The 23,745-nt window shown below is 44.3% G+C and overlaps 1 protein-coding gene across 1 annotated transcript in view; it reads left to right on the forward strand.

Annotated features, from left to right (window-relative positions):
- Positions 1 to 23,745, forward strand: part of LOC120033764 (partitioning defective 3 homolog B-like) — a 183,918-nt gene that overhangs the window by 25,312 nt on the left and 134,861 nt on the right. The window contains exon 3 of the mRNA XM_038980218.1: positions 23,326 to 23,512. Within this exon, the coding sequence (XP_038836146.1) occupies positions 23,326 to 23,512 (187 nt within the window). The remainder of the gene's footprint in view (positions 1 to 23,325; positions 23,513 to 23,745) is intronic.

The following is a 23,745-nucleotide window of genomic DNA, read 5'->3' on the forward strand; positions in this document are numbered from 1 at the left end:
CTTGTATTATTTCTTATTGCTGTTACGTTGTCGAGAAGGAACCTGCAAGTAAGCATTTCGTTGGACGATGTATACCATCCATATCCCGCACATATGACTAATAAAACTGGGCCCTGGTCAAAAGTAATGCTCTATAAAGGAAATAGAGTGCAATTTGGAACACAGCCCATGTCAATGGTTTATTATTACTCCTCTCTGTGATGAAAAAAAAAGTTTTATCTTTATTGCTTTTGTCCTCTCATTCCCAGCATCACTCCTCTCTCCATCAATGATCTATGAGGCGTCCATTGTGAGATCGTCCACTGCACAGTATGTGTGCCGCGTTAGCCACGGATGTTAATGGTAGATAATGGCCGTCTATTTGTCTGCTAGCGTAGCGACTAGCGAGCCCTTTAAATCCGAGGCTCTCCTACCTGTGGAGCCGTGGGCAAGCAGGTTAGCATAGCGCTGTATGTGTGTAGCGTAGCTCCCACTCCACTGGTGGGAGATGAGGGGCAGGAGTGATTTGATTACAGTACACACACACACACACACGCCAGAGGCTCCATTAACCCCCCAGTCAGGAACACAGGCCAGAAGTCTCCTCATGAATATTCAGGCCTGCTTGATGAATGATGAGGGGAATGCAGAAAGATGGAGGGAGGAGGGCGGCTGTATCTGTATACGTGGCCCCCCTGGAGCAACAAGGGGCTGGGGCCACACCACAGAGGAGAGGGAGCTACCTGCTCAGTCGTTTAAATACTTACATGTTTACCACCTATCCAACAATGTCCCACAGTTTATCTCTGTGTCTATAGTAACAGAAGCAGGGCCCAGGAGGCAGCTGGTGGTATCCATAAAGAATGACTTTCTACATTCATTCTATTTCTATGGTGGTATCAAATTTAGATTTGTCACATGCACCGAATACAACCGGTGTAGACCTTACAGTGAAATGCTTACTTACAGGCCCTTAACCAACAATGCAGTTTTAAGAAAAATATGTGTTTAGTGAAAAATAAGAAATAAAAATTAAGAAATAACTAAAGAGCAGCAATAAAATAACAATATCGAGGCTATATACAGGGGGTACAGGTACAGAGTCAATGTGCGGGGTCACCGGTTAGTTGAGGTAATTAAGGTAATGTGTAGGTAGAGGTAAAGTGACTATGCATGGATAATAAACAGATAAAAATGGGGGTGGGGGGGCCAATGCAAATAGTTGTTCAGGAGTCTTATGGCTGTTAAGTAGCCTTTTGGAGCTAGACTTGGCGCTCCGGTACCGCTTGACATGCGGTAGCAGAGAGAACAGTCTATGACTAGGGTGGCTGGAGTCTTTGACAATTTTATGGGCCTTCCGCTGACACCGCCTGGTATAGAGGTCCTGGATGGCAGGAAACTTGGCGGCCCAGTGATGTACTGGGCCGTACACACTACCCTCTGTACTGCCTTGTGGTCAGATACGGAGTAGTTGCCATACCAGGTGGTGATGCAACTGGTCAGGATGCCCTCGATGGTGCAGCTGTTTTGAGGTTCTGAGGACCCACGCCAAGTCTTTTCAGTCTCCTGAGGGGGAATAGGTTTTCCCCTGCCCTCTTTACGACTGTCTCGGTGTGCTTGGACCATGATAGTTTGTTGGTGTTGTGGACACCAAGGAACTTGAAGCTTTCAACCTGCTCCACTACAGCCACATCGATGAGAATGGGGGCGTGCTTGGTCCTCCTTTTCCTGTAGTCCACAATCATCTCCGTTTGTCTTGATAACGTTGAGGGAGAGGTTATTGTCCTGGCACCACACGGACAGATCTCTGACCTCCCTATATGCTGTCTCGTTGTTGTTGTTGATCAGGCCTACCGCTGTTGTGTCATCGGCAAACTTAATGATGGTGTTGGAGTCGTGCCTGGCCATGAAGTCATGAGTGAACAGGAGGGGACTGAGCATGCACCCCTGAGGGGCCCCCGTGTTGAGGATCAGCGTGACAGATGTGTTGTTACCTACCCTTACCACCTGGGGGCGGCCTGTCAGGAAGTCCAGGATCCAGTTGCAGAGGGAGGTGTTTAGTCCCAGGGTCCTTAGCTTAGTGATGAGCTTTGAGGGCACTACGGTGTTGAATGCTGAGCTGTAGTCAATTAATAGCATTCTCACATAGGTGTTCCTTTTGTCCAGGTGGGAAAGGGCAGTGTGGAGTGCAATAGAGAGTGCTTCTTCTGTGGATCTGTTTGGGTGGTATGCAAAGTGGAGTAGGTCTAGGGTTTCTGGGATAATGATGTCGATGTGGGCCAAGACCAGCCTTTCAAAGCACTTCATGGCTACCGACGTGAGTGCTACGGGTCAGTAGTCATGTAGGCAGGTTACCTTAGTGTTCTTGGGCACAGGGACTATGGTGGTCTGCTTGAAACATGTTGGTTTTACAGACACCGACAGGGAGAGGTTGAAAATGTCAGTGAAGACACTTGCCAGTTGGTCAGCACTTGCTCGGAGTACACGTCCTGGTAATCTGCCTGGCCCTGCGGCCTTGTGAATGTTGACCTGTTTAAAGATCTTACTCACATCAGCTACGTAGAGCGTGATCACACAGTCACCAGGGAACAGCTGATGCTCTCATGCATGTTTCAGTGTTACTTGCCTCGAAGCGATCATAGAAGTAATTTAGCCCATCTGGTAGGCTCGTGTCACTGGGCAGCTCGTAGCTTACCTTTTTATAGTCTTTAATTGTCTGCAAGCCCTGCCTCATCCGACGAGCGTAGGAGTACGATTCGATCTTAGTCCTGTATTGATGCTTTGCCTGTTTGATGGTTTGCCGGAGGTCATAGCGGGATTTCTTATATGCTTCCGGGCTCCTTGAAAGAGTCAGCTCTACCCTTTAGCTCAGTGAGGATGTTGCCTGTAATCCATGGCTTCTGGTTGGGGTATGCACGTACAGTCACTGTAGGGATGATGTCAACGATGCACTTATTGATGAAGCCAGTGACTGATGTGGTGTACTCCTCAATGCCATCGGAGGAATCCCGGAACATATTCCAGTCTGTGCTAAAAAAACAGTCCTGTAGCTTAGCATCTGCCTCATCTAACCATTTTTTTAATAGACCGAGTCACTGGTGCTTCCTGCTTTAGTTTTTGCTTTGAAGCAGGAATCATTCGGATAGAGTTATGGTCAGATTTGCCAAATGGAGGGTGAGGGAGAGATGTTAATGTGGTTCTATTTGTTGTATAAAGGTGGTGTAGAGTTATTTTTTTTACTCTGGTTTCACATTTAATATTCTGGTAGAATTAGGGAAAATGGATTTAAGTTTCCCTGCAGTGAAGTCCCCAGCCACTAGGAGTGCCGCCTCTGGATGAGCATTTTCCTGTTTGCTTATGGCCACATACAGCTCATTGAGTGCGGTCTTAGTGTCAGCATCGGTTTGTGGTGGTAAATAGACAGCTACGAAGAATATAGGTGAAAACTCTCTTGGTAAAAGTGTGGTCTATAGCTTATCATGAGGTACTCTACCTCAGGGTAGCAAAACCTCGAGACTTCCTTAGATATCGTGCACCAGCTGTTGTTTTTACAAATATACATAGTGTTACCCCTTGACTTACCAGAGGCAACTGATCTATCCTGCCGAAAAAGCTTAAAATCCACCAGCTCTATGTTATTCATGTCGTCGTTCAGCCACGACTTGGTGAAACACAAGATGTTACCGTTTTTAATGTCCCTTTGGTAGGATATACGTTCTTGTAGTTAGTCTTTTTATCCTCCAGTGATTGAAGAGGACCGATGGTAAAGTCAAATTACCCACTCGTCGCCGGATCCTTACAGGCCACACCGACCTTCGTTCTCGATATCTCCGTCTCTTTCTTCTGCAAATGACGGGGATGAGGGCCTTGTCGAGTGTCTGGAGTTATTCCCTCTCGTCCGACTCGTTTAAGAAAAAAATTGTATTTCAATACGAGGTGAGTATTCACTGTCCTGATTTCTAGAAGCTCTTATCGGTCATAAGAGACGGTGGCAGAAACATTATGTACAAAATAAGTTACAAATAATGCAAAAAAACACACACAATAGCACAAATGGTTAGGAGACTGTAAAACTCTCCGGTGCCATCTGATCAATCATGACCGGACTTGATAGTAGGGGGCAGCCAGGTTAGTATGACGTGGTCACTGCCACTATGGTTAGTCATTTGAAAATATGGTCTTGTGTTGCTCACTGTATCTTATAGTTCGGGCTGGGCGATATGGCCTAAAAGTCATGTTGATTATTATTATATATTTCTTTCCTTATGGGCTGTTCACTATTTAAAAAAATAGATGTTTTCTCTAAATAAGCGTTGTACAATTTAAAAGTCACACACTGCATTTCAAACCATCAGCAATAATCTAATGAATTCAGGGCTTGTGTGGTTTAAACATTTTTATGAAATGTAACCTTTATTTAACTAGGTAAGTCAGTTTAGAACAAATTCTTATTTACAATGACGGCCTAGGAACATTGGGTTAACTGCCTTGTTCATGGGCAGAATGACAGATTTTTACCTTGTCAGCTCGGGGATTCGATCTAGCAACCTTTCGGTTACTGGCCCAACGCTCGACCCACTAGGCTACCTGCACCACCTAGGGTAAATTATAAGCCTTCCACAACCATAGGACCAACTAATAATTAAATTATTTTATGAAAATAGTCATTTTTGTCAGTAATCACTGATCTGGCTTTCAAGTCTATGAAAATGCCCTTTTTTGTTACAAAGTAACAAGAACCATGCATAATAATTCACTTCTTGTAGCAGGCATTAGACTTTGGGAAATTAACACAGGTGTCATCAGCAATCTCTCAAGCCCACATATTTGTATTTATTATGGATCTTTATTAGCTGCTGCCAAAGCAGCAGCTACTCTTCCTGGGGTCAAGCAAAATTAAGGCAGTTTATACAATTTTAAAAACATTACCATAACATTCACAGATTTCACAACACACTGTGTGCCCTCAGGCCCCTACTCCACCAATACCACATATCTACAGTACTAAATCCATGTGTATGTATAGTGTGTGTGTGTGCATGTGTCAGTGCCAATGTTTGTGTTGCTTTACAGTCCCCGCTGTGCTAGTGATTAGCCAGCTAATCTTTATATTTCAAGTTCAGCCAACTTGGATCAAAACTAAAAGTATGTGGACACCCCTTCAAATTAGTGGATTTGACTAATTTAGCAACACCCGTTGCTGACAGGTGTATAAAATCAAGCACACATTCATCCAATCTCCATAGACAAACATTGGCAGTAGAATGGCCCGTACTGAAGAGCTCAGTGACTTTCAACGTGGCACCGTCATAGGATGCCACCTTTCCAACAAGTCCGTTTGTCAAATTTCTGCCCTGCTCGAGCTTCCCCACTTAACTGTAAGTGCTGTTATTAAGTGGAAACGTCTTGGAGCAACAACAGCTCAGCCAAGAAGTGGTACTCCACACAAGTGTACAGAACGGGATCACCGAATGCTGAACCACAGCGCGTAAAAAAAATCGTCTGTATACTGGTCTGGGGCTGTTTTTCGTGGTTCAGGCTTGGCCCCTTAGTTCCAGTGAAGGGAAATCTTAACGCTACAGCATACAATGGCATTGTAGACGATTCTGTGCTTTCAAATTTGTGGCAACAGTTTGGGGAAGACCCTTTCCTGTTTCAGCATGACAATGCCCTCGTGCACAGAGCGAGGTCCATACAGAAATGGTTTGTCTTGACTGGCCTGCACAGAGCCCTGACCTCAACCCCATGTAACACTCTTGGGATGAATTGGAATACAAACTGCGACCCAGGCCTAATAGCCCAACATCAGTGCCTGATCTCACTAATGCTCGTGGCTGAATGGAAGCAAGTCCCCCCAGCAATGTTCCAACATCTAGTGGAAAACCTTCCCAGAAGAGTGGAGGCTGTTATAGCAGCAAATTGGGGACCAACTCTATAAGTGCCCATTCTTCTGATCATATAGTGTATTTGCTAGCTAACAAGGTTGAACAGTTGAATTGTTATGAACACACCCTTAGCAAGTTGAAACCGTTTGTCAGAGAGGAAATGTGATCTCTCAACTTTGTTGGGTGGTGGGGGGGGGGGCTTGGTGGTGTGTGTGTAAAACATAGCGGAAGAGTCTAAGCAATGCTCTCGCTAAAACCGGTCCAAAATAAGGCCAATGCATTTCTTTGGGCCTATATTGGATCTAAGCTTGTCGCCTGCCTTCCCGCCTTTGGGACAATGACTCCCATTGTTAGGACGGAGACGTACATCTCGTCATTATGTACACATCTCGTCATTATGTACACATCTCTGGTGTAAATGGGAAGGTGCACAGAGGAGCGGAGACGACGAGACCAAAAACACAACATGAGAACAAGTGGACAAGGCATTTGGAATATCGTGCAAAAACATACATTCAAATTAATCGTCCAGCACTACTTATAGCCTTACTTTTTTTTGTAGCACACACATATATATATATATACATACATACATACAGTGGGGAGAACAAGTATTTGATACACTGCCGATTTTGCAGGTTTTCCTACTTACAAAGCATGTAGAGGTCTGTAATTGTTATCATAGGTATACTTCAACTGTGAGAGACGGAATCTAAAACAAAAATCCAGAAAATCACATTGTATGATTTTTAAATAATTAATTTGCATTTTATTGCATGACATAAGTATTTGATCACCTACCAACCAGTAAGAATTCCGGCTCTCACAGACCTGTTAGTTTTTCTTTAAGAAGCCCTCCTGTTCTCCACTCATTACCTGTATTAACTGCACCTGTTTGAACTCGTTACCTGTATAAAAGACACCTGTCCACACACTCAATCAAACAGACTCCAACCTCTCCACAATGGCCAAGACCAGAGAGCTGTGTAAGGACATCAGGGCTAAAATTGTAGACCTGCACAAGGCTGGGATGGGCTACAGGACAATAGGTAAGCAGCTTGGTGTTCAAGATGACGGTCAATCACCCTCGGTCTGGGGCTCCATGCAAGATCTCACCTCGTGGGGCATCAATGATCATGAGGAAGGTGAGGGATCAGCCCAGAACTACACGGCATGACCTAGTCAATGACCTGAAGAGAGCTGGGACCACAGTCTCAAAGAAAACCATTAGTAACACACTACGCCGTCATGGATTAAAATCCTGCAGCGCACGCAAGGTCCCCCTGCTCAAGCCAGCGCATGTCCAGGCCCGTCTGAAGTTTGCCAATGACCATCTGGATGATCCAGAGGAGGAATGGGAGAAGGTCATGTGGTCTGATGAGACAAAAATAGAGCTTTTTGGTCTAAACTCCACTCGCCGTGTTTGGAGGAAGAAGGATGAGTACAACCCCAAGAACACCATCCCAACCGTGAAGCATGGAGGTGGAAACATCATTCTTTGGGGATGCTTTTCTGCAAAGGGGACAGGACAACTGCACCGTATTGAGGGGAGGATGGATGGGGCCATGTATCGCGAGATCTTGGCCAACAACCTCCTTCCCTCAGTAAGAGTATTGAAGATGGGTCGTGGCTGGGTCTTCCAGCATGACAACGACCCGAAATACACAGCCAGGGCAACTAAGGAGTGGCTCCGTAAGAAGCATCTCAAGGTCCTGGAATGGCCTAGCCAGTCTCCAGACCTGAACCCAATAGAAAATCTTTGGAGGGAGCTGAAAGTCCGTATTGCCCAGCGACAGCCCCGAAACCTGAAGGATCTGGAGAAGGTCTGTATGGAGGAGTGGGCCAAAATCCCTGCTGCAGTGTGTGCAAACCTGGTCAAGAACTACAGGAAACGTATGGTCTCTGTAATTGCAAACAAAGGTTTCTGTACCAAATATTAAGTTCTGCTTTTCTGATGTATCAAGTACTTATGTCATGCAATAAAATGCAAATTAATTACTTAAAAATCATACAATGTGATTTCCTGGATTTTACAGACCTCTACATGCTTTGTAAGTAGGACAACCTGCAAAATCGGCAGTCTATCAAATACTTGTTCTCCCCACTGTATATACACACCCGCACCCCCTCTTGACAGAACTTTTTTGTGCTAATCAGAGCTCCAGCTCTCTACTCTCTCTGTGTGACTAATCCCCATAATCAGCCCTCTGTTCCTGATGAGTACCCATGATGATGTGAAAGTAGTCAGTTTCTCAATGTAAGGGGATATGCACCGCGTTAGAAGAACATCACCAGAAAGCCTCTCTACTCCTCGTAATAACTGGTGGCAGCACTTTACCTCTCCCAGGCAGTCATTTACCCAGGTAGACCTGTCATTCACTGCATTCAACCACCAGCAAGGCTACATTATCACAGCAATTAGCCTACTCTCGAAGTCTCGGGCTCTCCATATTGAAGTCCTGTCGTAATCATTTAGCATTGGGATAGTGCATCGTTCAAATGGAACTAGATGGTAGCGTATGTTTCCTGTAGGCCATAAGTCTATAGGTACTTAGGAAGTTGATCATTTTGCTGGTAATAAGTAGGATTTCATAAGTGCACTATGCTTTTTGCTGCTGTACTATATTACCAATTCGTATGGATGGACCCATCAGAAATGGCTTGAATTTCTGTGTGCATGCATGCATGCATGCATGTGGTGTACTCGCTGTGTATGCGTGTGTTTACACATGTGTCTTTGTGTGTGTGTGTGTGTGTGTGTGTACACTCGCTGTGTGTTTGCCTTTGTGTGTGTGTGTACACTCACTGTCTTTCCCTTCTCATGTGATGGTCTTGTCAACCAATGTAATTAAACCCAGGGAGCACAGCCGTCCTCATGAACGGACTGTCACTCCTTATTACACATATGCACACACGCACAACCCCTAACCCATACGGACATCCACTCTTCAAAAAGGAAACAGCCCAACACTACCAAACGCGGCCAAATTAGAAATCTAATTTCATGGGAAATTTAATATAAAAAAACAACTAATGATTCAATCCATCTCAACTAATTTGCCTTTTTAATTGCTGAGTGTACAAGCCATCAAGGGCCCCGGCTCTGTTTACACTGTGGGACCCCATTTCCTATTTAGTGCACTACTTTTGATCAGGACCCATACCATAAGGCTCTGGTCATTAGTAGTGCACTTTATAGGGAATAGGGTGCCATTTGTGGATGTAGACTTTGTAAATGGTGGTGTGGATGTCTCGTCCGATGTCATTCATGCATATATCAATGGTAAAGCATTGGTGCCGTTCATACGTGATCATATGTATGGGCTCATCGATACTGCGTCCCAAATGGCACCATATTGCTTATTTATTGCACACATTTGGACCATTGCCTATAGGCCTCTGGTTATTAGCAGTGCGCTATGTAGGGAATGGGGAGCAATTTGAGATGTAGATGTGAAATGTTGGTTTATGTTTGGAATGGATCTGATGAAGGGAATGGGGGAGGTTGAATGGATCTCATTTGGAATTGTGATAACTCAGGAAATGTGGAAGGAAATAGGTCTATGTATTATTCCAAGGATAATCATTTGGATGCTTCGCTCTCAGTTCTATGAAAAGCTTATTGAGAAACCCATTTATTGACATACGTTTATATTCAAATTTCAGATTTGTACATTCTTTCAACAAAAGCTATATCTTTTCAGATTCCATGAAAAGTACAGATCTGTGAGTCACAGAAAAAGTTCACTGAATGAAATAGGGAAATAGGCACCATGCAAGACTTGTTGATTAGCCAGGGACGTTGGCTACATTGGGCTTTGTGAGAGTCCTTCAATCCATTCAGTTTGCACAGATGACAGTATTTGACTGGCATCTGATGAGGAATATTCTTCTACACATGTAAAAATAAGTAGTGATGAATAGGGTTGCACATTTTGGCGGAATATTCAGAGGTGGAAACTTTCCGTGGGAATTAACGGGAATATATGGGAACATATGCAAATTAATATGAATACCATTTTAAATGTGGATGGTTTTTTGTATTGGATATATTTACCATATCAGAAACAGAAACAGAAACCTTTTTTTACCTTATCATATATTTACCTTATCATAAGTAGACATAATTGCAAATGATTTAAATCCTTCCAATGGAAATAAAAAAACAATTTAGTTACGAATTGAACTTTAATTAAATGAGTTGACTCGTCACATGGGATGATTTCACTGAACAGCAAAAGAAAGGGAATATTGAATGATCCCCAATGATCTATCGCATCTCCCAAAAACGTTTTCAACATACATCTGTAAAATGATAGTCTAGAAACGAAAGCTTTGGTTGTTTTCCTCTCGGGCTTCCACGTCTTCTCCCTGGATCTCCTCAATGTCCTCCTCTTGAACATCAGACTCTGAGGCCTCATCTTCACTGTCACTTTCCAACCTTGTTGAGGATGGCTCATTTGTCAGGCTCAAAAAGCCTCAAATTTGCCCAGATGGCCACCAGTTTTTCAACCCTTGTATTGGTCAGCCTGTTGCATGCTTTTGTGTGTGTTCCCAAACAAGGACCAGTTGCGCTCTGAGGCGGCTGATGTTGGTGGGATTTGGAGGATGATGGAGGCAACGGGAAAGAGCCTCAGATCCACAAAGTCCCTTCCACCAGGTGGCCGATGAGATATGTTGGCACGACTGCCAGATTGATACAGTACAGACTTACTAGGTACCCTGTAGTTAACTGTTTAGCTATTATTAACATGTAGGCTATTAATGTTTTCTTCATGTCATGTCCCAAAAAACTTAGCACCGACACTTGCGAATAAGGCCTTACAAAGTCGATTTACTATTTTGATCGATTTATATGATTCATTTAAACATTATTTTTGACCAAACAAACTGTTCACTTAGTTGGTATTCGGTTCAATCGTATTGAAACAAATCATGTGAATCAAAAATAAGAATTAGTGAATCGTGAACATTTAATTTTAGAAAAAAAGATTAGATGTAGCCTTTCTTTTGAATGATGTGGCTTCAAAAATGTTGTAGATTGATTAGGGCATCCAACGTAAGCGACATTGCAGGCTGACTAACATCTATTGAGTTGCAAAGTAAACACTAAAGGTAGCTAAGACAAATTTGAGTAAACTAGAAAATGTACATATCATGACAAAAAAAAATGTGGGCATGCTTCAGCTGAATAAAAAGATTTGTATCCTGCCATACTATTTGATCTTTGATATATTGAATGAGTGAATTATTTCAAAAGGCATTAAACGTATTTGGTTGGAATGTTGCAGGGTTTTACATCAAGGGTGGTCCACCATCCTCCCAGGAGAGCTAATGCATGTGCAGGATTTTATCCCTGTCCCCCTCTTATCAACCAACATTTTAGAAATGAGTTGCTCAACCAGACCTTGATCAACTGGTTTCATCAGACCAGAGAATCTTGTTTCTCATGGTCTGCGAGTCCTTTAGGTGCCTTTTGGCAAACTCCAAGCAGGCTGTCATGTGCCTTTTTACTAAGGAGTGGCTTCCGTCTGGACATTCTACCATAAACGCCTGATTGGTGGAGTTCTGAAGAGGTGGTTTTCCTTCTGAAAGGTTATCCCATCTCCACACAGGAACTCTGGAGCTCTGTCAGAGTGACCATCGGTTTCTTGGTCACCTCCCTGACCAAGGCCCTTCTTCCCTGATTGCTCAGTTTGGCTGGGCGGCCAGCTCTAGGAAGAGTCTTGGTGGTTCCTAACTTCTTCCATTTAAGAATGATGGATGCCACTGTCTTCTTGGCGACCTTCAATGCTGCAGACATTTTTTTGTTACCCTTCCCCAGATCTGTGCCTCGACACAATCCTGTCTCTGAGCTCTATGGACAATTCCTTCGACCTCTGACATGCACTGTCAACTGTGGGACCTTAAATAAAGAGGTGTGTGCCTTTCCAAATCATGTCCAATCAATTGAATTTGCCACAGTTGGACTCCAATCCAGGATGATCAATGCACCTGATCTCAATTTTGAGTCTCATAGCAAAGGGTCTGAATAATTATGTAAAATAAGGTATTTCTGTTATTCATTTTTAATGAATGTGCAAATATAGTTTTTGCTTCGTCATTATGCGGTATTGTGTGCAGATTGAGAATAAACATGTATTTAATCAATTTTAGAATAAAGCTGTAACGTAACAACATTTGGAAAAAGTCAAGGGCTCTGAATACTTTCCGAATACATTGTAATGTACCCTGCTGCGTGTTCCCGCCCCATCCAGCCTCCCAGCTAATTGCTGCAATTAACTTTAAGCCAAACATCTCTGTGAGACAGGTGAGTGTGAAGGTGTGTGCGTGCTCTGTGCAGCACGTGGACCCGAGCCAGGGGTTGTGGGGTTAACCGAAGGAGGGAGCAAAAAGCACGGGGCGAAATGCTTTACCGTGTTCCCGCCGCAATTAAACGTCTGAAACTGCACCTGCGTCCTCTCTGACAGGTCATTGACACCGTCATCATTATTTTTTTATCATCCGTCACAATCAATTTATACCAGGCGCCACCCGCCCGTACAAATTAATTGATTGTCTTAATGAATGGACATCTCTTGATTAGACGGTAATGCATCTGAATAGCCCACTTGAGTTGTTATTGTGACTTTCCATAAGCCTGACATGTAAGTGACAGGTAATACCATAGACCTCACAAAATGTAGGAAATTAATGGATTTACATGAAAACCTTGCCAAGGCCTGTCACTACTCTTTAACAGCTGAATAAATAACCATATCTCACCATTTCTAACAGAGTGATTGTTCTATATGCTCTTCTGTCTTTAAACCCCCCCCCAACATTATCTTTTTATAATAAATTTAAAAAAACATGTTCTATTTTCATGTTTTTGAAGTCTAAACATTACCAACCACCATCCAGGGTACAACATGACACTCTATTCCATATAGTGCACTACCTTTGCACAGAAAGTAATTAATTAATTAATTTCAGATTTAACCACAGTCTTAGCCATTCATAATTCCGTTCAACATTCATAATTCTGTCTTGGAGATTCTAGAAGGCTCTAAAAGATTTGAAATTCCTAGCCATAGCTGCGAGGGTTAGCTCACCATGGCAACAGTAAGTATGGTGAAGCCAGTAGGCTAAATGTACTGCACATGACTGTATTATGATATGAATGGACAGAGTGCTTTCTGAGCCTTGGGTCAACACTGTAAGGAATGATGATATTAGCACGGTTGATGACCAGAGGCTACAGGGAATATAGTGACTCAACTGTAAGCCTTTATCACATCTGCTATTTGTGACACTTATGAGTGGTGGCAGAAACAGACTGGCCAAAGGGCAGTTTAGGCAAATGGGCTGGTCCATCTTTAGCCCAGTGGGCCAGTCTAAAAAAATGTGGGCTAAAAATGGGGTCTTGTGGAAAATAATGGACCAGTATGGGGAATGCATGTTAGAAATGCCCGGGCCGATTTCGATTCCCTGTCCGTCCTTGAGTCGTGGCATGGAAAAATACCTGTTGAAAACCTAATTGCCAGAACAGCTGACTTTTTCTTTGCTGTTACTGTTAGTAATAAGCAACATTCTGTGGAGCATCAGTCTGATAAAATGAAACAAATAAAAAATGTTTTACTCAACTATATTTGTATTCAAGGTGTTTCCAACACCCACTAGTATTATACTGCTGTGAGCTTGAGAGAGCAGACACCCACTCACTACTGCAGAGGTTGATATCACCAAGACACTGTAATTGTTCTCATTGCTTACTTGCAAGGTGAAGTTGGAACAAACATTATATGAAGCTGAGCCTGCTTCTCTTCCTTTCTCCCCATCTTTCCCTTTTCTGCTCTCTCCTCCCTCCTATTTCTCTCTTCCTTTCTCGCCATCTTTCCCTTTTCTGCTCTCTCTCCTCCCTCCTGCTTCTCTCTTCCTTTCTCCCCATCTTTCCCTTTTCTGCTCTCTCTCCTCCCTCCTGCTTCTCTCTTTTCCTTTCTCCCCATCTTTCCCTTTTCTGCTCTCTCTCCTCCCTCCTATTTCTCTCTTCCTTTCTCCCCATCTTTCCCTTTTCTGCTCTCTCTCCTCCCTCCTATTTCTCTCTCTTCCTTTCTCCGCATCTTTCCCTTTTCTGCTGCCTCTCTCCTCCCTCCTTCTCTTTCCCTCTGTTCCTCTCATCCAGTCAGCACACATCAGTAACGCAGTTGGCTAGTCCAAGGCTTTGTTAAATGAGGAGTATAGGAGGAGGTGTCTGTTATTAAGTGCCTATTAAGAGGGGGTTTAGTGTCTATTAAAAAACGAAGCGTGTGCCGGTGGTAATTAATTAAGGAAAGGAAACTTCCTTAATTAAAGAAGAACAATTAGGAGATGATTAACAGAAGTGGACTTGATTGACAGCAAACAATGAAGTGATGGGGAAATATAAAAACAGAGATGGCGTTATGAAGAGAGAACAAGTGAGTGTGTGAATGGAAGAGAGAGCAGCAGATCTCCACAGGTGCATGGTTGCTCCAGCCTGCCAGCTTCCAAGTTAATCACTCCTTCCATTTCTCTCCCTGACCCTCGGGGGGTGAATGTGGAAAAGGGGGGTTGAGGAGGGGAGGGGTGGTTGCGGGGAGCAGCTGGCCTTGCGTTCGCCACAGGGTAAAAAGAACCCGATTTATTAGCTTCTCACAAGGACTTTTGGGAGGAAGTGGATGGTGGAAAAGAGTAGGGGAGAAAACAGTCCGTGTGACCGTTAGTGATGTGTTTGCGCTGTTGGGGTGATAAATTCATTTTTTTTTTTTGTCTGACTTTGTGTTGTCACGGCTGAGAAATATATGAAGCCTCAGCCCCCCCCCCCCCCCCCTTCCTCCCTCCCATCATAAATTGACAAAGATATACACACACACACATACACACTACCCTCCTGTTCCCCTGGGAACCACGTGATTTATGAAGAGTTTACCCTCCGAGTGTGCATAACTAAATAATAAGGCCTGTCACAAAGCACAGCTAGCAAACAGTACCTCAGCTGATTGTGTGTGTTTGCGTGTGGGTGTGTTTGTGAATTAGAATCATCAGTCAGAAATGGAATGTGTGGGTGGAGTGGGCACACACCAGAGAGAGCACTCCGTCATCACAGTGGTTGATGGAAGAGATCAGGCATGGGAGAGGGAGACAGCTTTTACACCTGGAGAGATGGAGAGAATGAGACGTCCAGCTTTCTGGGCAGAGTAACCCTTCAAATCCACGTTTATATGTCGCGTACACAGATTAGCAGATGTTAAAGCAGGTGCAGTGAAATGCTTGTGTTTCTAGCTCCAGCAAAGCAGTAAAATGTCTAACAGTACAATACTAATAAACAAATAATCACCCAAAAAATCAAGAAAAAAAGAAGAAACAAGACATTAAGAAATATCAGCGTGTGATGTCGGAGTCCGGAATATACATGTGTGTATAAGACAGTATGGGCAATATATACTGTAAATATGGAAAAGCTATGTACAACAGTAGTTGTGTAAGATGAGCTACTGTATGTTGAATACAGTATGTACACTGGGTGTACAAAAAATGAAGGACACCTTCCTAATATTAGTTTTTTGTCCTCGGAACAGCCTCTATTCATTGGGGCATGGACTCTACAAAGTGTCGAAAGCGTTCCACAGGGATGCTGGCCCATGTTGACTCCAATACTTCCCATAGTTGTCAAGTTGGCTGGATGTCCTTTGGGTGGTGGACCATTCTTGATGCACACAGGAAACTGTTGAGCATTGCAGTTCTTGACACAAACCGGTGCGCCTGGCACCTACTACCATACGCCGTTCAAAGGCACTTATATTTTTTGTCTGTCTCAAGGCTTAAAAATCCTTCTTTAACATGTCCTCTTCATCTACACTGATTTGAAGTGGATTTAACAAGTGACATCAATAAGGGATCATAGCTGTTTTTCAGTATCTCGGTCCCATCTTTGATGCACCTGTACGGTCTCTGCCTTCTAGATGGTAGCAGAGTGAATAGGCCAGGGCATAACGTTTTCTTTTTGGTCCTCCAGCCACAGTGGTAGGTAGATTTAAAAAAAAATCTACCAGCCACTCTGATTTTGTACCAGCAAAAATATTTTTGCCCACTAAAATTACAACATCAAAACAAAAAAAAGATGAACGTCCTTTATAATGTTTCTAAAACAAATGTATTACTAGTAAGAAGTAATGTGGTATATTGTTTAATAATTTTTTTTGTGGCCTGAATCTTTTAACCTAAATATCAAAGATGAGACAAACATTTTCACCTGCCCCTTTAAGAGCAGGTGGTTACCGTGGTAGCGGGACTCCAGACATGTTTGTGCCTGTTGTGAGATTGAGTATGAATAGTAGGAGCATTGTCTTCTCTTCCTTAGCAGTTGAAACTCAAACATGGAAAAACAACCTAGCATGTGAATAAAACAATGTAACTAGCCAAGAAACACAAGGACAAAGTCTCACTTCAGTAGACTTTCGTTTCAAGTAAATTAGACTTTTATGCCTGTGCGCTCCGCTTCTAAAAATGAATCTTTCCCTCAGTGTTTCCCTTCACGTGTGCACAACCCCCAGCCAGGAGGTGTTGCTGCACGAGGTGAAATAGCCTATATATGATTCTTAAAGTTCTTTGACTTTTCGTTTCATAGCTGGTAAATGAATCGTACAAAGGCAGAAATACTTTGAAAACACCTTCTGCAGCAATTATTTCACTATAAATGTGATCATATTTGACACTTTTTTGTATTCACAAATGCGATTTGAAATGCTCCTGTTGAGCCCTGATCACCTGCCAAACGTGGCTGGTGAATAGACATCTTACCCGCCAATGCCAAAATCTACCAGCGTTTGGCAGGTGGAGGGTGTTCATTTTAGGCCCTGGAACTGGACTTGGCTCGGGTGGCTGAGGTCGTTGATGATCTTCTTGGCCTTCCTGTGACACCGGGTCCTGGAGGGCAGGCAGTGTGGCCCCGGGAATATGTTGGGCTGACCGCACCACCCTCTGGAGAGCCCTGCGGTTGCGGGCGGTGCAATTGCCGTACAAAGCGGTGATACAGTCCAACAGAATGCTTTCTGGTGCATCTGTAGAAGTTCGTGAGGGTCTTAGGGGCCTTTTCTTCAGCCTCCCACCACGGTGTCGGTGTGGAGGGACCATGTCAGGGTATTACGTCTCCGCCGAGGATCTTGTGGATGTTGTCTCCTGTAGTCCACGATCAGTTCTTCATTTTGTTGACGTTCAGGGAGAGGTTATTCTCCTGTAAACCACTCCGCCAGGCTCTCAACACCTCCCTATAGGCTGTCTTGTCGCTGTTGGTAATCAGGCCTCCCCAAGGCCCATGTAGTAGGGGTGTGTGTGTGTGGGTATTCATGGAGGGCGAGAGTTGGATTGGATGATGCTCACAGCCATGTCGGTGTGTTAGGAGTGTATGTGTGTTTAGGAGTGTCTGTGTGTGCGTTTTGTACTATGTATGCATGCATTTGTGTGAGATTGGGGTATGCTGAAACCCAGGTGTGTGTTCTAAGGAGGGCCCCCGAGTAGCGCAGCGGTATAAGGCGCTGCATCGCGGTGCTAGTAGGCGTCACGGCAGACCCGGGTTCGATCCTGGGCTGTATCACAACCGGCCATGATCGGGAGGCGGCACACAATTGGCCAAGCGTCGTCCGGGTTAGGGGAGGGTTTGGCCGGGGAGCTTTACAAGTAGGCCATCATTGTAAATAAGACTTAATTTACCAAGTTAAATAGATAAAACATCTGGATGTATGTTACAGATACACAGGGAAGTAGACATAGTATTAGAGGAGTCTGGATGGTAATCGGTCCAATTTCCTACTTGTTTTAACCTGTTTGGGCTGCAAGCCCGACACCGGTACACTTATGACAACAGCCAGCTCAAAGTGCAGGGCGCGAAATTCAAAAGATATTTTTTAAAAATATTTAACTTTCACACATTAACAAGTCCAATACAGCATATGAAAGGTACACATCTTGTGAATCAAGCCAACATGTCCGATTTTTAAAATGTTTTACAGGGAAGACAAAATATGTAAATCTATTAGCTAACCACGTTAGCAAAAGACACCACTATTCTTACTCCATCACTGACCATGTGTGTGCACAGATGCATAACGCGTTGCATCATTGGAGTACATTTGGGTATGCATGTACTTCTAGCATTGCACCGCATGAAATGATAACCTGCCTACTGATGTCATGAGACTTCTTCCATTCATCACATCCTCAGTACCAGTCACCTGACACTGGAATACCAAATGCCAATCAGGCTACGCTCAAATGCCTTCTTTCTTCCTCCCTTCCTTGATGACTTGATTAGTGTAGGGTTAGGAGCGGTTCTATCATGTACAGTAAGTAGCCTTTCACCAATCCAGCAAGGTCTGATCAGTGATTGCTTCAAGGAAAGGAGGAAGGAAGGATGCATTTTAAGGGCCCGGCACTTTTCCCTTCGTTCTATTTTTCACTATTTTGACACGTGATTCCACCGGCATTTCAGTATCTGATTGACATCTGATTCAACCTATGACTAAGGCTGTGTACCAAATGGCCCCCTATTCCGTATGGGTCCTGGTCAAATGTAGTGTACTACCTAGGAAATATGGTACCATTTGGGAAGCAGACTGTGTGCTGACAGAGGTGTAAGGTATTCTACTTCTTTCAGAGGTTTAGGGTAGACCCTATATTTACGAGAAGGCCCCCCACGCTTTAAGCTGAACAGTTCCCTGGCAGTTTGTAGAGGGGGGGGGGGGGGGGGGGGGGTAGGTAGAGTGAGACAGAGATGATTGGATAACTGTATTACCATCAGGATGCAGGCCTCGCCTCGCTTCCGCATTATGCATGCTAGGAGTTTCAAAGGAGAGAGGGGGGAAAATAGGGAGAGAGAGAGAGAGAGGTAGACTCTTAAGATACATGACAGGCAGACAAAAGCACAGCAGCCCCATAGAGATGTGGCACACACCAACAGAGGGGATGGAGAGAAGAGAGGAGAAGAGAAGGAATGGTTGGAGAGAGATTAACTATGTATGTGGGGAAGGGGCATGTGTAAGGTATTGTGGTGCAGTGGTTGTTACTGTGTGGGGATGGAAGTGTGTGTGTGTGTCTGTGTGGTTTGTTTGAAAGACGCTGTAGTTGCTGTTGCTTCGAGCTAGGTGGCATTGTTCATCTGTTTCCATGTAGGGGGTGTGCGCAAGCATGTTTTCCAGCAGCTCCTATATGTGAACCTCGAGACTGAATTTAACAATGGTGGAAACTCCTTCCAGCTAATGATACACCAATCCTATGGTTTTAAATACATGATGGGAAGTGTGCCTGTCCACACTTTGGGTAAAGGGTGGAGAATCGGGATAGTGTGACCGTGTCCCCATCCACCCATCGGGCCAAATAGGACCCCACTGATTCAGAGAATGTTATATAATTAGGTTAAGATGGCATGGTATGGTTGACACCGCGTGTCACCTGTCAGTAGGGTTGGGCGGTATACCGTATATACTGTATCCCGGGGTATTTGGAAATGCACACTGGATACCGTTGAAACTATTTTGTTCAAAAACTTTAACACATTTTAACATTTGTAGCTACTTTTTAAGTAAATACCTCGTCAACTTGTCCAATGCGTTAGGAGATAAAGCAGACCTCGTTCTTCATTTTTGTCTGTCACATCATTTTCCATGATGAAGCTTACCGTAGTTCCCCAGAACAGCAGCCAGTCAAGTGGTTGGTTGTAAAGAGCACAATGGGAGAATGCGGGAGCTGCTGAGTCCCACTGCGTTCTGTATCTATCGCTGAGTCTCTCTCTGCAGTCCGTCACACACGAGGTGATGAAGTTACCCGTGTATGCAATTCACTACTAAATGTTTGCGATCAGATATCTTCTACCTGTCTAAGATGTGCTATGCTCTCCAGCTGGGTTTTCGTTATTTAACTATAAGTAAGTGGCTGAATTAATAAGGCGATGGGGTGTTAGCGTTCTGCTGTGTTTGAGAAGTCAGAGTTCTGGATGAGTTATCTGTACAGCTGCCATTTTTCCCCTGTGCTTCCCACTAGCGTTTTTTTCCCTCTCCGTTCTTCTCCTTTCTGCTCCGTGTACACATCAAATCAAACGTTATTTGTCACATGTACCGAAAACAACAAGTGTAGACCTTGAAATGAAAGTAAGCATGTCATGTTAAGAAGAGTTAAGAAAATATTTACCAAATAAATAATAGAAAGTAACACAATAAAATAACAATAACGAGGCTATATACAGGGGGTACCAGTACCGAGTCAGTGTGAGGGGGTACAGGTTAGTTGAGGTAATATGTACGTATAGGTGGGGGTGAAGTGACTATGTATAGATAATAAACAGCGAGTAGCAGCAGTGTACAAAACAAATGGAGTGGGTGGTCAATGTAAATAGTCTGGGTGGCCATTTGATTAATTGTTCAGCAGTCTTATGGCTTGGGGGTTGAAGCTGTTAAGGAGCCTTTTGGTCCTAGACTTGGCGTTCCGATACCACTTACCGTGCGGTAGCAGAGAGAACAGTCTATGACTTGGGTGGCTGGAGTCTCTGACAATTTTATGGGCTTTCCTCTGATACCGCCTATTAAATAGGTCCTGGATGGCAGGAAGCTTGGCCCCAGTGATGTACTGGGCTGTACGCACTACCCTCTGCAGCGCCGTGCGGTCAGATGGCGAGCAGTTGCCATACCAGGCGGTGATGCAACCGGTCAGGATGCTCTCGATGGTGCAGCTGTAGAACTTTTTGAGGATCTGAGGACCCATGCCAAATCTTTTCCGTCTCTTGATTGGGAATAGGTTTTGTTCTGCCCTCTTCACGACTGTCTTGGTGTGTTTGGACAATGATAGTTCGTTGGTGATGTGGACACCAAGGAACTTGAAACTCTCGACCCGCTCCACTTCGGCCCCGTCGATGTTAATGTTCTTCCATCAGACATGCATCAGAATTTTGTAATCTTTCCCGTGTAAATGTCCACGCTCTAGCTATAGCTATACTTGTGTAACTTCATGAGCTGGATTTGCCCATCTTTGCAATTAGTGCACTCATTAGCATTTTAGTTAAACGCTTCCATGTAAATGTGCACTGACTGCCTGCACGTTTGACTCATCAGCTGAGCTGAGCGTTAGGGTTAGATAAACAGTAAGCTTGCACGCACGCACGCACTCACGCACGTACGCACACACACACAGGAAGGAGAGCTGTGTGTGTGACACTGAGGTTGTGTGTATCAAGGAGTAGAGATGGCTCTCGCTCTCTACAGGTGCTTGTTTTTGAGCTGTCCGTGACACTGTGGGGTTTGTCTGAATCTCTCACCTCATCACATCCACATGAGTCAACTCTCTCACCCTCTCTGAGGGACAAAGTCATCTGATTTAGAAAGTGGTAGAGGAGGAAAAGAGCAGGGAAGAGAGAAGGAGAACGGAAGGGATAGAGGCATCCATCAATCACATGTTTTTCTCTGATGGCCCCTCCCTCCCTCCAGCTGATGCTCTGATGCGGCCAATTTCCTCTGGTTTGGGGCGCGGAGGTGTCAGGATATTGAATCATGGCAGAAAGGGAGAGTGAGAAGCGTGACATTCACACGGTGATGTATGATTTATTTCTACCCACCGTGTTATTGCTTATTGTTTTCTCGCCCCCCCCCCCTCAGTTATGGGTGCAGATGATTTTGAAAAACACCCCCTCTCCCTCTCTCTATTTCTCTGTGATTCTCTTCCTCTTTCTCACTCATTTTTTCTCACTCACTCACTCCCTCCCTCTCGCTCTCAGTCTCTCTCTGTCTGTCTTTCTCGTACGTGTGCACACACACACACACACACACACACACACACACACACACACACACACACACACACACACACACACACACACACACACACACACCTCCCTCCTATTAATCTCTGGCTCTCTCTTTCTTCATGCATTTGTGTCCCAGTGTTGTTCCTCTCTGTCTTTCTTGTTTTCTTCATCCCCCTGTTCTGATTGTCATTCTCTTTCATTAAGTGGTCATTTCCTGTGCTAGCACTGTTTAATGAGAGCGTCACGCCACAGTGCTAATTTGTCAAATGACAAATTCACGGCAGCGTATCGAAGGAGTGCTACCCTCTAATCTCTCTCTGTCTCTCTCTCTGTCTGTCTGTCTGTCTCATTTTCTCTCTCTTCACCCTCTGTTCTCCATCCCTGTCTCCATCCAGCTCGTGGAGGCAACTGTGTCATTGTGTTTGACAGGTTCTGATTCTCCTGTCAGATTTAATTTGACTATTTATTTCCGATGCGTACACACCTCAAATCTTACTACTGCTGGACTGTGTTTGTTTGTTTTGTTTGTTTGTTTTAGTGAACACAGTTAACCAATAGCAATTAACACATGGGAACACACACAGACAAACAGACACACACTGTGCATATGTATGTTTCTGATTTTGTATGGCTAACTGGCTTTTCTGAACTGGCTTCACGGAATGCATTTTGCTGCCACGATAAGACAAATGAGTCCTAACTTCAATGTAGTATTATTATTTTGGAACGCACAGATCACATTCGTATGCTGCTCTTGTTGGTATGCACTCACGCACCGGCTTGGGTTGACAGAGAGCGATAGAGCCGTTTTGATCCCTATAAATCCCATTATGTGGGAGGGGAGTAACAGTAGAGTTTGGCTGGCATTCACACACATTCTCTTTCTCTCTCTCTCTCCGCTCGCTCGCCATCCCTCACGCTGTTGATTGATGGTATTTGTGGAGCACCACACACACTCCTCCTGGCCTAGAGAATGCACAGCCCTCTCCCTACTGTTTGGTAGATAAGTCTGTTTTGTGCGTTTTGCGTATGCGTACGTGTGTGAGGAAGCGGGTGACGGTGTGTGTCTGTCAGGCTTATGCTAATGTTAAATGCATTTCCCACCCGTTTGCTTCCCACAGAGATGAATTGCAGCTGTATGTGCAAAGAGCATGAACATAAACATTTACTGTTGTGACACCACTACATCCATAAAAGGGTCTAACTAGGCCAGGTTGTCCCTCTCTCTGTTGATAAGCACTCTGTGTCTGTTGACGGTCTGAACGCTTTCACACATTCTGACAGCCACCCACTCAGGTTTGACTTGCCACCCATTTGGAAATGGGCCATTTGACTCTGTGTGTCTGGTTGGTGTACAGTATGACTCTATTACAGCATGATAATATTGTATTTAAATGAAGAAAATGCATGTTTTATTGGCACATACAACGGCTAGGTGCAGTGAAATGTGTTGTTTTACACGGTCAGCCATAGTAATACCCCTGGAGCAAATTAGTATTAAGGGCACATCAACAGATTTTTTAATATATTTTTTTAGCTTGTCGGCTCAGTTATTCGAACCAGCGACCTTTCAGTTACTGGCCCAGCACTCGAACCGCTAAGCTACCATACCGCCCTATTGTTTCTCCTCCTGTATGATTCCAGTCCTGTTGTGTGTCTGTGCTTGTATTTCAGCTGGTGGCAGTGTTCGAAGCACAGGAGCTCCAGAGGGGGGTGACAGTGAGCCCAGCGGGCAGCGGCGGAGGCTCCACGGGCCACTCCAGCCCTTACTCCGATCCTGACCCCTACGAACGCCAGCCCCCCTACTTTCAGCCACCAAGAGGAGGAGAGATAGAGGTCAACGCCTACACCCTCAAGGCCAGTACGTACCACAGTACAGCGCCACCAACTGATTTAAAGTTCAGGGCTATGGTGTTACATGCTGGTGTCGGACAGTGTTTGAATTGGGCCAGTACACAACTCAAATGTTCAACTGCTTGAGTACCGGCTCCTCTTATGGAATATTGTCTTTAGAAATATGTTGAGTACCGGCACCTAAATATAAAGATAACTGCAGTCAAAATGTGTACGGGCACATACAGCATTTCAGTCCAC

The sequence above is a fragment of the Salvelinus namaycush genome, chromosome 40 (assembly GCF_016432855.1).
Source record: "Salvelinus namaycush isolate Seneca chromosome 40, SaNama_1.0, whole genome shotgun sequence".
Classification (NCBI taxonomy): domain Eukaryota; kingdom Metazoa; phylum Chordata; class Actinopteri; order Salmoniformes; family Salmonidae; genus Salvelinus; species Salvelinus namaycush.